Source organism: Hippopotamus amphibius, chromosome 12 (assembly GCF_030028045.1).
Source record: "Hippopotamus amphibius kiboko isolate mHipAmp2 chromosome 12, mHipAmp2.hap2, whole genome shotgun sequence".
In the NCBI taxonomy this organism is placed as follows: Eukaryota; Metazoa; Chordata; class Mammalia; order Artiodactyla; family Hippopotamidae; genus Hippopotamus; species Hippopotamus amphibius.
In genome coordinates this window covers 72,492,196-72,506,503 of record NC_080197.1, presented here as the reverse complement: position 1 = coordinate 72,506,503, position 14,308 = coordinate 72,492,196, and the positions used below count along the sequence as shown (strand labels likewise).

The 14,308-nt window shown below is 40.2% G+C and overlaps 1 protein-coding gene across 2 annotated transcripts; it reads left to right on the top strand.

Annotated features, from left to right (window-relative positions):
• The first annotated feature begins 3,058 nt into the window (after positions 1-3,058).
• Positions 3,059-10,796, top strand: TMEM52B (transmembrane protein 52B). Of its 2 annotated transcripts, XM_057703363.1 has the most exons (5): positions 3,059-3,485; positions 5,615-5,658; positions 7,513-7,551; positions 8,095-8,261; positions 9,606-10,796. In XM_057703363.1, exons 1-5 carry the CDS (start codon positions 3,432-3,434, stop codon positions 9,848-9,850), a joined length of 549 nt encoding a protein of 182 aa, XP_057559346.1. In that variant the 5' UTR covers positions 3,059-3,431; the 3' UTR covers positions 9,851-10,796. The 2 variants fall into 2 exon arrangements, with proteins under 2 accessions (XP_057559346.1, XP_057559347.1); XM_057703364.1 differs by lacking the exon at positions 7,513-7,551.
• Positions 10,797-14,308: the final 3,512 nt, after the last annotated feature.

The following is a 14,308-nucleotide window of genomic DNA, read 5'->3' as shown; positions in this document are numbered from 1 at the left end:
TTATTTTGTGTCTTCCCAGTGGAGCTTCCAGTAGATGCAAGAATAGAACTGGTTTCTCCTGCCATATTACCTATTTTTGAAGCCATGGCTGGGTCCAATCCACTGTTCAGCTCATCATAGCTCACTCTTGGTGCCTCAGAGTAATAATGGTCCTAGCCTTCATTTCACTGAAGCACAAAGAGGAAGGGAATCCACAGTGAGTCATTTGACCTAGGCAAGGTCAAAAGGAGAATGATCAAAGGAGCCAGAAATAAGAAATTCTTTAGCCCCACTTGTTATAGCTGTTGTATAACAATTCCCTGAAGCATAGGTGAAAAGTTTTGTGTACAGTACTCTCCATTGGTTCCACTCCATGTCCTTAATAACCTGGGTTCAAGCTAATGATTCACAAGTGTAATGGAACCACAAGATTGTGTAGGGTTGTAATGAGATCATTCTCCTCTACCTCAGCCATTTGCCCTTCCAATGCAGACTTTTTCAATCTTCCAACCTGAATCCTCTTTCCTCTCTCATGGTTCCCTATGTGGACACTTTGATAGGGACTGCGCTCAGAGTTAAAACTGCCTCAAGGCATATTCACTTCCATTAAGATAAACAAGAAGTTCTCTTTCTCCTGGGAATAATCCAGTGGCAGGAGGAGTTGAGGGAGGGGAAGCAGCAGTAGTAATTCTAAGAAAGAAAAGTAACAAGAAGGTCATGAACAGAATTCCATTTTGTTCTAACCTGTTAGGAAGCTGGAGGGCAAAAAGATGGCAATCACATGGCAGGAAAGTGCAATTGGGGGAAGTAAGTCCTGTTAATAGGAAAACCTGTTCATGCAGGTGAAGGCTGGCATGATTGGGAGAAGGGAGGGCCAGGGTATCGAGGGGAAATAATTAAGAATGGGAATGCTAGGAAAGCTAAAACAAGGTCATGGTAACAATACATCTGAGAGGCAGGAGGACATCAGTTACCCAGCCTAGTCAAGGTAAAAGTCACTGTTAAAGCTGAGTGGAAATCAAAACAATCTTGGGTAACACTTACAAAATGCTTGTTATATCAGAGCTAGCATATGCCTTTCATACACATTAACATAGTTAATTTCTGTAAGTGTATGAAGTAACATTATTATTATTATTATTATTATTATTATTATCCATTTTATGTATGATGAAACTGAGCCAAACAGAGAGTTGTAATAACTTGCCCAAGATCCCACAGCTAATAAGTGACCATGTAAGTTTGGATTCTTTTTTAAGCTTTTTATTGGAATATAATTGCTTTATACTCTTGTGCCAGTTTTTGAGGTACACCAAAGTGAATCAGCTGTATTTATACATATATCCCCATATCCCCTCCCTCCCACTACTCCCTCCCACCCTCCCTATCCCAGCCCTCTAAGTCATCACCCATCATCGAGTTTATCTCCCTATGTTATGCAGCAGTTTCCCACTAGCTATCTGTTTTACAGTTGGCAGTGTATATATGTCTATGCTACTCTCTCACTTCGTCCCAGCTTCCCCTTCACCATTGCCCCCACCCCCACAACCCCATCTCCTCAAGTCCGTTCTCTACATCTGCATCTTTATTCTTGCCCTGTCACTGGGTTCATCAGTACCATTTTTTTTAGATTCCATATATATGAGTTAGCGTATGGTATTTGTTTTTCTCTTTCTGACTTACTTCACTGGAATATTTCTCAGCCGTAAAAAGGAATGAAATTGAGTTATTTGTAATGAGGTGGATAGACCTAGAGACTGTCATACAGAGTGAAGTATTGTATTTAATCCCAGGCAACCTAGCTGGATTCTTAGCCATGATGCTCTACTGCCTCTCTGATAAGAGAAAGAGAAGGGCAAGTTTAATGATGCTATATGAACATGTACGAACATGAATAGAAATGTTCTAATCAAAATGCCTTCACATTGCAACATGAAGCAACATCTAGGGCAGGTCCAGTGGGCATTCCACTCCTATTTAATGAATGGGAAAATTGAGAACTGAAGAAATTATATTGTAATTTAGTGGAGGGCCAAGATTAGAATTCTGCTCTCTTGTTGTGTAAAATACCTCCTACCTGGCCAAGCTTTCTGCTGAAATTTGGAAAGTATTCTTACATTTAAAAAAATAATGTAGTGCTCATTTATTTTTGGAAATGAATGATTTTGAGTCACCAGTATCATACCAGGTTTTTCTCTATTTGTTTTCCTTAGCTAAGAAATAAAATTAAGTTTATATTCTCCATTCTCATATCACATTGTTATGCTGTGGGAGGGCTTTTAGAATCAACTCCACCCAATGGTCTCTCCTCAATGACTCAGTAAAATCAGATTTTCAGAGTTAGAAAGGATCTGAAATTTGGCCTTTTTTCCAATGTTTATGAGATAGATAGATCCCTGTAAACAAATGTTCAATTTTCTTATGAAAGATTCTGTATTTTTTAAAAAAAATAATACTTTGTGTTAATTAAAAGATTACTGGCTTAAGCATACATCATTTATACAGCATTCATTTGTTCCTATAGCGATGCATCTTTACAAATATTTTGTCCTTTCCATGCACGCTTGTTTTTGCTCTGACTTTACGCTATGTGGGAGAGACAGAGTGAGAGTGAGAGAGACATATAGATCTTGAATCTTGTTTTAAAAATGTCTCTTTAATTTAACTATTTCAATGGGAATTGACATCAGGGTGGAGGGGGATTTCATGGACAGCACCCAGATATTCTAATCTCCAAACCTGCTTTCTCCAAACATGTTATAGTTTTCCAGTTTATTCGGCAACCTCTCAGCCCTACACCAGTGTCGAGGAATAAATGACCCAGAACCAGGAGAGTTGATTATCAACATAGTGAAAGGGAGGGCTTGCAAGAGCAAGAGAGGAGGGCTAATCACATGGAGAGGGGAGTGAATGGAGATTGGCAGGGTGAATTTCAACCGGCAACAGTCACGCTGGAGTGCTTGGGTGAAGGACCAAGGAATATTGCCCCCTTTCTGATGGAAAATAGAACTTATTGGGTCACCCTCAACGTGCTTTTCATCCTCCTTCAAGTCCAGTTTCTCACCACTGCCTAGAAAAATACCCAATTCACAGGACTGATGTGACCTTCCCAAACGTCTTCATTTAGGAGGCAGTGTGAGAAAGTTAAAGACATCTAGGAAGGACTAAAAGTAAAATGGAAGAAAAGAAGGCACAGGGGAGCAAATGTGGAGACCTTAAAACCAGGAATAGAAATAGAGAAAGAAGCTAGGATGAAAGGGGAGAGAAAAACCACAGAAAATAACAGCCTGAGGGAGTAAGAGAAGAGAGAGAGAGAGAGGAGGAAAAACCGATTGCTGAGAAAAGTTTCTCTCCTTAAGTCCTCTAGGTCAAGAAGTCAGACATGGCACAGAGCTCGGAAAGGAGGCAAAGCACTCCCAGTGTGTGATCTGGAGAAGCAGGAGTCCAGCCCGATGGGAGTGCAATCCCCAGCCCTGATGGCCTCTGCCCTGATATATTTCATCCAGGTGAGTTGCGAAAACGCAGGAATAAAACTTTGGTTTGTTTCTTTGTTTCTCAGATAAATCAACTCTCAGAAGCACCTGGGGGAAAATAAATGCGGGGGAAAGACATATATAGAACCAAAGGGGTGGTAGCAAAAAGAATAACCAGAATGTTCTCTTAGGGTTACATATAGTGCAAGTGTAACTAATGACATCGTGAAAAGAAGGACATATATACAAGTAGGAAAGCGATGCCAATTTAGAAGTGTCTCATGTATATGTCTCTCTTTTAACATCTTATCACCTATCCCTCAAAATCCCAAGTCAATTATTGCGAATTCCCTGGTGGTCCAGTGGTTAGGAATCCACACTTCCATTGAAGGGGGCCCGGGTCGATCCCTGGTTGGTAAACTAAGGTTCCACAAGCTGCATGGCACCACACACACACACACACACACACACACACACACACACAAATCCCAAGTAAATTAAACTAAGGGCATAATTCCACTAAATGTTGTTTTCCATGCCAGCCCTAATACTACTCTAGCAGTTTAGGTGCCTCTGGATCACAGATAAGTTGAGAGAGAAAACTCTTTTAAAATACTTTGGAGTTTTTATTTCTTCCCACTAAGAAGCAGAAGATTCTGAGTAACTCATTAGCTGAGAAAGAGTCATTGGACTGAGGGATTCTGGACCATTGTCAGGGGAAAGTTTACATAGATATGAAATCTATTAAGAAGAAAAGCAAATGAAGAAACAGGCTGGTTTCAGATTCCGGCAGAGCTCCTAAGAGGAAGGGTGCTGTCTGTCTTGCTTCCTATATACCAGTTAATTGACTGTCTGAAACCATAACATTTTCTTTTTCTTTTTTTTTTTTTTTTTTTTGGCTTCCTCTTCTCTTCCTTGTCCTTCCCTTCCTTTCTTTTCTCCTTTCTTCTCTTTTTGCAACAGGCCTGAAAAGAGGCATTTTATCTGCTGAGCACTTTAGGCTTTTTTTTTTTTTTACCTTTAGTCAAGAAAGCAAAACGAAGTACCAGGGGTAGGTTGAGGAAATACATGCTTTGTCATCTTTAGTGACCAATTATTTAAAATTAAAACAAAAAACCAGAAGTTTCTCAAGTGTTTTCTGCAGAGATCAGCTATTAGTTCTTTTACAAATCCTTTTCACCCGATGTCATAAGTACACGTGTCCCCTGCCTCACCTCACACAGACTCCCAATAAGTACAAATTTTTGTCTCTTTTTAGAGGAACTTTGTAGACTTTGCTGTCAATTTTCTGAAATAGGAAGTCATCCAACTTACTGGAAGAGAGAAACTGTTTCTAGAACAAAAGCTTACCTAGAGAGGTTTTTGAAGGAGAAACTCAACTGAAATATAAGGTAGAAGAAGGAGTGGGAGTTTCCTTTCCTGGGAGTAGAAGGGGCTTAATAGCAATGTCAGGGAGTTGTTAGAGCAGACTTGTCCCTGGTTTAGATAATTCATTCAACACATATGTATGATAGAGTTTGATTTGAATTCTGGCCAGATCAATAGGTATGTGCAGTTGGTCATGCTACTTAAACCTCTATGCCTTAGTCCCTTAATGTTTCAAAATAATGTACCCACCGACATGGTTATTGTGAGGAAATGTTATGAAATCTTAAAAATTCTTAGCAATATGGCTAGCATAGAGTAGGTATTCAATCAATGTTTTTCCCCTCCCTTCCCCCGCTTCTTCTCTTATACGGTGACTTATTGATGTACAGAGGGAATAAAAATGAGCAGCGGGGTTGAATTCAAATTGTAACTGCTGGAGAATTAGGAGGATCTATTCTGAGGGACAGATAAGGACATTTCTAGGACAAGTTGATATAAATGCTGCCTCTCATTCACAAAGGCAGTGATGCTCACCCACCACCAAAAAGTCAAAACCAAAGCAGAGGAGATATTTGCTCTTGCAGGTTTTCCCACTTCAAATTTAATCAAGATCAGGTATAGGAGAGAAAACAGATGAAAACCGTCTTAAACATGACTGACCCTATGACCTTGTCCTTGTATTTGCTCTGCTCTCACCAACTGACCTGACAGCACAGTCACAAGGATGACTCCCAGGCTGCTGAGCAGAACAGATGAGACCATTGCCTTGTATGAGGTTATTTCCCTTCCTACAGGTTCCTCGGGCAAGATGTGAGGAGAACTGTGTCAATCCTGAACAGTAAGTATCTCAGAGTCCCCAGTGGGAGGAAGGCGAGACAGGCAAAAACATCAACACCCAAAGTAGGGTCAAGATGTCATTAGATATCTGTGACTTCCCTTGTGTCTACTTAAATGGACATCAACCCACTGATCTCACAGATGGGTTATCCAAAACACAGACAAGCGTCCATGTCATAGTAAGTACTCAAAATAACATTGCTGATGGCAATGTTTTTTCCAAAGCCAATCTTCCTATCAAAGCAGCAGACAGTCTCAGTTTGCACAGTCACAGAGATCTGCAAAAGATTTTCTTTCTCATGCCTCTCAGTGAGTCACCGAGACAGACCGGATTCACTAGTCATACACAGATGTACTTGGGTAATTGCCAAAGTACCACCACCATTTCAAATCTGCAGAGTATTTCCTATTTTTTAGAACATGTTAATATTTAGTGCAGACTTCATTTAGCTATCATTTTGAAGTAGCTTTCCTTCAATCTAAACCTATCACAGCTAGGTCCTATGTAGACACAGAGGACATAAAGTTAAAAAGGGAAGAGATTCATTCCTCTTGAAGGTAAACTGTTTAAGAAAACAGGGAGAGTTTGAATAAAAGACTTACTTAGGCTGAAGGAAAACACCTATTTAGCCACGGGAAGAGTTTCCCAACAGCCAAGTCTGTTAAACCCAGGGGAAATGGTGATGGCCTTGGTCACTTGTCACATGCTTTCTGAGGTTTTAGACACTTACCACCGTAGGAGGATTATTTTTAATAGGATCAGAATTGTGACATTATAGAACTGAAAGGGGCTTTGAACAAACAGGGAATGTGAGAACACCTAGAGACACTGTTCATTTGAAAAACAAATTGTATGGCCTAGACCTGTGCAAACAGAGAAGCTATAGAAGTGGATTCCAATAGATTTCAACAGATCACTAGATAAGTATTATTAAATGTATTCATCTTCAGTGACAAATGAATATTTTCCTTCCCCTCCCCTTCAACCCCTGAACTTATCCCACACTCCTTCTCCTGTGCAATCCATATTTTCTTCATCCCTTAGAGAAAACTGATAATTGCCCTAGTTCATTCAGAGTATTTAATTAGCTTTGGGATATGCTTATCAGTTTTGATCCTGGATGTGAAAATTTAAAGCCCTTTTAATGCTGGGAGTTTTTATGGTTTTACAGTGGCCCCATTTGTTTTTCCTTTTTTTCTGCTTTTTATTTTTTATTGAAATATAGTTGTTTTACAATGTAGTGTTAGTTTCTGGTGTACAGCAAAGTGATTCAGATCTATATCTATATCTATATCTATATGTTCTTTTTCATGTTCTTTTCCATTATGGTTTATTACAGGATACTGAATGTAGTTCCCTGTACCATATAGTAGGACCTTGTTGTTTATAAGGTGGCCCTTTTTGCAACAATTTGCAGAACATAAATTTGCAAACTACCATGCTTATAACTGAAATTTTCTTTATGTTTAAATTTGATTGACCTCAAATATATACAAACCTTGACTTTCACATTCATTTTCACTCTTTGCAAACTTCTTTGCAAGTTCTTTCTTGACAATTGTCATCAAAACTATTTATAATAGTCATGGTTACATGTTCTATTAACATTATTTTCATGATCACTAGTTTGGTCTGTCTTAGAGTCATTTACATGATGCCATCTATAGTATAAATCACTACTAAAGGCATCCCTTTTCATAATAGATTCAGCTGGTTACACTGAAGTTAATATAACCTGTGATGCTTTTATTACAACGAGATATCATACATTGTAACTCACATTTCTGATTCTGGAATTATAACAGGCATTGAATATATTTTTATTGCAAACAAACCTTTATTCTTTCTCCATAGTTGCCTGACCACAGATTGGGTACATCTCTGGTATATATGGTAAGTTTCAGCTATATTACCCAGAAAGACATTTAAAAGGAAGTTTTTTTCTCATAGGTATTATTATTTTTAGTTTCTTAAAAAATTTTAAATGTATTAACAGTAGGAACAAAATGCCTGAGACACACAGCCTCTTTCCTAGCATCTCATGGAGTAAAGCTTCTTTACCTCATCACTAACCTATGTGACAATATACCAGGATTTCCTATTTCAATACCATCTCCGGGCCAACATCAACGGATTATTGTGTACCTTCTGAGGGTCAGCTCCAGAAACAGCTGCAGAGAGGAGATTACTTCAGTAAAAAGCAGCCCCTCCAAACCACATTTAAATCTGTCATGAATTGTTGTAGTGAACTGACTTAGTCTTGCTGGCAAAATAAGGAAGTATATATGTGAAGGGAAAGCCTGGGAATTAAACTCTTATAATCATTCTATAAAATATTCAAACAAGAATCAAAATGCAGACATTAAAGACTGATTATGTGAAGCTGGGATAAGAAACAGACCATAGAGCTTTCACTGCCCGGTGGGCTCCTTGCAGGTTGCTGGTGGTCATCGGGGCACTGCTTCTCCTGTGTGGCCTGACTTCTGTGTGTTTCCGCTGCTGTCTGAGTCACCAGCAAAACGGGGAAGACGAGGGCCGGCCACCCTATGAAGTGACGGTCATCGCTTTTGACCATGACAGCACTCTGCAAAGCACGATCACTTGTGAGTACACTGACATATAACATGGCAGGTGAACCCAGGTTTAAAAGAGCGCTTAGAACACTACAAAGGTATAAAAACATTGATCAAATAGTGTTAAAGATTGTAAAACTCAGGGCAGCTTTAATTTCCTGAAGCCTGATGGTGTGGTAACCTGGTCTCTCATGGATGCTTTATTTTCAGTTTTTGGTCTGATGATGGAGTGAAGAAAGAAGTGGAATGTTGGAAACAATATTGGAAATGTCTTATAGGAAGAATTTCCAAGTTTATAAATAATTATTTTGATAAAACTATTTTAACCTCTGAACATATCCCTTTTTCAAAAATGTCTTAGATTTTTGTGAAAACCTACACTTTCTATTATCTATGCTATACTTTTTTAATCTTTAGAGAAATTACTCGTGTACTTTGAATTCTTTATTCATCAGGTTTTTTAAAATATAAATCTATTTATTCAGTTAGTTAGTTAATTAGTTATTTAATTTGTTAGTTATTGGCTGCATTGGGTCTTCATTGCCGCACATGGGCTTTCTTTAGTTGCAGCAAGCAGGGGCTACTCTTCATTGTGGCGCACGGTCTTTTCATTGCTGTGGCTTTTCTTGTTGCAAAGCATGGGCTCTAGGCACATGGGCTTCAGTAGTTGTGGCACACAGGCTCAGTAGTTGTGGCGCACGGGCTTAGTTGCTCTGTGGCATGTGGGATCTTCCAGGGCCAGGGCTCAAACCCGTGTCCCCTGCTTTGGCAGGGGGATTCTTAACCACTGTGCCCCCAGGGAAGCCCTATTCGCTAGGTCTTAATCCATTAAATATTAGCGCCAACACTGGATGATCATAAAACACTTTATTTCTCTCTGTTCTCTTCTTTGGATTATATTCTTTCCTAAAATTGGAGAGTGAATACCAGACAGAACAGCAGGCGGCAATACCGTGTGATATTTATTTTAAAAAGAGAGAACACTATAACATGTTGTTCACCTATCCTGCTTTTCTTTTCTCACTGTCATTTTGGGGAAAAGATAAATAGGCAGAAATAACTATTTCTAAGGAGTCTGCAACTTCAGTGGGTTGGTATAAACGGTTCCAAATCGGTAAAGGGGAACAGACAGGGTTATGAGATATGGGAGCCCACTTTAGATTATTTGAGGAAGCCAGAGAAGACAAGATCTTCTAGCAAAGAGTGAAGTTGGTTTCTAAACAAGCTTCACATGATTTTCCTAATATCTGTGGCCAAGAGTGATGGTGAGTTTGGACACTTGTTTAAAATGAAGGGGGATTGAGTGTGCTGTAAGTTTTTGATTTCTGAGGACACCAACAGTAACTTGAGCTCTAGTCCTTCTTTCCTCCCCAGCCCTGCAGTCAGTGTTTGGCCCTGCAGCTCGAAGAATCCTGGCCGTGGCTCACTCCTCCAGCTCCCTGAGCCAACTGCCCTCCTCCCTGGACACCCTCCCAGGGTATGAAGAAGCTCTTCATATGACTCGCTTCACCGTTTCCAGGTGTGGGCAGAAGGCACCTGATCTACCCCCAGTGCTGGAAGAAAAGCAGCTGCCCCCGATAGCAAAGGAGTCTCCTCAAATAGAACACTCTTCTAATTGATGGGAACTCTGGTTTGATAAATGGGGCGGGCTTGTCCCCAGAGTTGGTAGAGATTCACAGACAAATGGAATATTTCCCCCCCTAATTTTCAGAAGGCTCAGGGGGCATCTAAACATCATTCTGTGGCAAAGATGGATTCCAACCATGATGTATATTTTCTGCTATGGAATGCTCTAGTCAAGAACTCTTCTTTATCCAGTGGCCAAAATTTGCAATTAATCTGTAGCAATGCTGATTACTCTGGAACAGGAAAGCATCAAAAGTATCTTGGATTCCTTCAGCTACTGAGTTCCTTTCCCCAGAGGATGCTGCACGTTGCTGGTTTCTCTACCAGCGAATAGATTGTGCACACTTGTGGAGAAAGACTGGCGCATAGGCACAGCCAGAGATGTTCACACATTGAATTCACACACGCTTCCCCTCGAGAGAACACTCTCTTTTATGCTAAATGACAATAATGTCACTGGACATCCTGAATCCAGGGGCGGGGTTGCAGGTATGGGCTAAGAGGACCCAGTAGAGTATGGAAGTGGCAAATATCGAGGTCTTTCTTTCACTCTGCTTCTACCCACCAGCAGTATGGGAAATTGCATAGAATGCAGGAACAGTTCTATTCATTTTTTAGTTCCTCTGCTCTGCAAACACACGCACGCACGCACACGGAGGCACACAAGCATATACACACAGACACACTTTTCTAACTCTGAAAGATTAGCACTGCTTGGTTTTTTGCTTTTTCCTGCTTTGACCAAGTGTCTATACAGTAGTGACACACACTTGCTTCTAGTGGTGGCCTTCACTGCCACCTAGTGGAGCCATGGTAGAAATGCATGCTCCCATTGGCGCCTATCTGCGTACCTCTCCGGTTTTTGGAGCACTAACTGGGTGGGATCCTTCTCCGGGCGCAGTCCTGCTGTGTAGTGCTAAGCTGTCCATGTAACATACTACCTCTGAAATGTACTGTTATTGGAAAATTTATGAAGTGTATTTGGGGAAACACTACTTGCCAGTGACCTTAGAAAGTCACTGAACTCTCTCAGGCACAGTTTTCCCCTCCATAAATTAGGAGATATAACACTTCCAAGGATGGTTGTGAAGATCAAGTAAGCTATTTGTAAATGATAAAATTTGTAAATTATGCACATATATTTGTGACTCTTACTCTTGACAACTTTCACCTGCCTGCTGTGATTCTTCCGAGAATTATGTTCTGATTTGTCCTTTTGACAGCCAGCCTGCTATGTGATTGCCAAGTCACACCTGATGTAGCTTTATTTCATCAATAAATATTTGTTGATTGAGGTAAACAGCTGAAGACATGTGATTCCTCTTGATATACCCTGTGTAGAGGTAAGGAATATGTGAGAAATTCTGTTTATTAGGCAATTAGCTCCATTTCTCAGGGAGAAATACAGACCCAGGGGTGGTTGATTAATGTACCACCTCATTATATATTGATGCTTTCATGGGATGCTCACTTAGCCGGGAGGGGAAATGTTCTAAGCGAGTATAACCTGCTGGTGATCTGAATTTATTCTGAGTCATTTAAGACATTGGCTCTGGAAGTTGTTAAAGGCATGAATTGTTAATTGCACCCGAGGGGCCCTTGTGTTGCCACTGCCAAATGAATCTCTTCATTATCACATATTCCCTAAAATATTCTAGGTCCTTTCATCCTTCAAGATTCTACAGTCTTAAAGAAGTTAAAATGTCCTTGGGTATAACAAGGCCTTGAAAGAAATCCTGCCTGTAAGGATCTTATTCTAAAGAGATCTTGGCCTCACTTTGCCCTCTCGTTCCCTCTCCTCAGCCACATGGAGTCTTCTAGCTTTGTCACTCTCTCATTTTGTCACAAGCAATTAGCAGCCGTTTGGCCTCACTTCTTTTATCTACTCAGCCTAAGACATCTGTTCATCAGCTCAGTCACTTTCATCACTGGTCTCAGTTTTGTTTAACTCCTTTTAACTTTCCTCATACACATCCTTTAAACTTTAAATGTCGGTTCAAAGCAGTTAACTGATTTCTCCCCAAAGTCTACATCCCTGAGCACTGCTGCAGTCTGAAAGATACATTGGGAATAGGCTCAGCAGGACTTGCTGATGGATTGGGTAGGGAAACTTAGTATGGGAAAATGATTCCTAGATCAATGACCTGAGCCAATGTGTAGAAGGAGTAGCTGTTTATGAGGAAGGATGGGGAAGGCTAGCGGGGACCCGATTTAGAGGGAAATTAAATTCAGGGATTTCTAAAATGGGGGGAAAGGCATTTGGTGGAAAACATAAACCAAGGTAATCTGGGATAAGGTCTCATACATGAAAGCAACAACGAAGGTTCAGATGTGCCAATAAAAAAAAAAAAATCGTTTTCCTGGAGACTGAATGAGGAAAGCCTCAATTTGTAAAAAAGGAAAAGAAATTCCAAAGTGGACCTTTATACTTTGCAGTGATTGTAAAATAAGCCACTGGGAATGGCACAGAGAGTGTTGGGATTTGCTAGTCTGCGACTCTGGGGTCTGAGGAGGATATGAGTTTGGAAACCATCAAATTAAAATGTATATTTATAGATCTGGGTGTAAATGAGATCGTCAACTCTCCTTCCTCCTTCTTTCTCTTGCTTATTTTTCAACTGTTCACCTTCTACTAGTTTCTTCCTTTTCAATACATTAGTTTAGTGTGAATTGTATATTCTAAAAAGAAGGGACAACATAAGCTGAAGGGGAAAAGTATCACATTGCTAAGCATGGCACTAAGTAATTCAGACACCGAACTTGAAGATAGCCATGAAAATTTTGTATCAGGAGAGTACCATGTGATCAAAGTTTTGGAAAGACATTGATGAAAGTCTGATGTCTTAGCTGAAGTGTGAAGAAGACAGATCTTCCTTCCAGATAGGAGCACATATTGTAAAAATCCTAGTTAAAAGTGATGAGAGCCTGAAAATGAATGGAAGGCCAGGAGGGAAGTGGTGGTGATGAAATGAGTGATAATTATTTCTTCTTTTCAGCAGAACTCTGAGCTGTGTTCATAATGAAAAAAGCAAATAAAATGGTTAGGTCTTTCCTCTAATTTTAAGCAGTGGAGAATCTCTGCCACCTCTTTCTCAGTCCAAATGACACAAATACGTATAAACCTCCTGCAGCCTGGCTGTGAAGATGCATCATCCATCCTCTACAACTTAACTTGGATTTGCTGGGGTGATTACACTGGAGAAAAGCCCGCATTTTAAAAATTCATTTTTTACTTGCTAAAACGGAAACTCCTACAATCAGGGCGATGTCCAGTGTGATATCTGAAAGGAGGTGTTGATAGCTATACAGCAGGAGGAAAGGACTCTGGTAGTATGAAGCCCCTAAGAGAGAGACCTGGAAGATGGGGATGGATTAGTTTACACAAGGATAATACAGGCTCTCCTTTCTGCAGGAAGATGAGTCTGAGAGAAGATTGATTGGGCTGTGATGATTGCTTTCCTCTGTGGTTTGGAGGCAAATGGAACAGTACAAGATACCTTGTAGCAGCTTGTTTCCAGTCCAAGCATGGTCTAGGTCAGGAGCTAGAGCATAGAATCTGGTTCAGTTGGCCTTGTAGGTCTGGCCGATAAGACCTTTATTAGATGGTCTGATTAGTTAACACATTAGGAGTGTACTTGTATATGAGAGCATGGAAATAAAGCAAAAATGGAATTTATGTAACAAATATAAGAGGCAGGGGAGAAAAACTGCAAAGCCTGGGAACAGTGTGTTTTGTTTTCTTTTCATCCGCGGAGCAGATTGGCTGAAAGGCAATAAAGAAGTCAGGATGGGAAGCCTGCCCTTGAACAGGCTGACTGGGAAAGCCATTTCAGTGGCTTATGGGTCGTCCAAAATACATTAAGCATTCAACTGTGGAAAACATTTTACAAGCTGTGTCTGAACAATGTTGGCCAGTGTCCTTCCATTGGCACCTCCACCTCAGTTAAGCCGGAACTGTACTATTTCCCACCTCAGAATTCCCCATAAGAGTTTGGAAAGAGTGTCATGAAAGTGTTCACATTGGAGTTGAAACCTGAAGGATCATAGAATTTTAACATCAAATAGACATTATAAGTGCATTTTCTGTCTATGAGCAAAGATGGGAAAGATGAAAATGTGAATCACGGAGATATTAAAAATGTTGAGTAATAGAAAAGGAATGAATCTGAAAAGATAGGTTGACATCTTTTCATGGAAGGCATTACATAGTGTAACCAAATGCAGGTTCAGCTACTTCCTGCTCAATAGCCAATGATAAACTGAGGGGTGAACTTCAGTAGAAAAGAAAGGTCCTCTGTTCAGAGAAACCAGCAACCTGGGGAGATGGTAGACTTATGTTCAGAGACCAATTACGAAGATTCTGCTCAGCCAAGACAATTTTTAAAAGGAAAAAGAGGAAACAATCTCAGTTAATCATTAAGGCAAGAGGTCAGATTCTTCAACATCTTTCC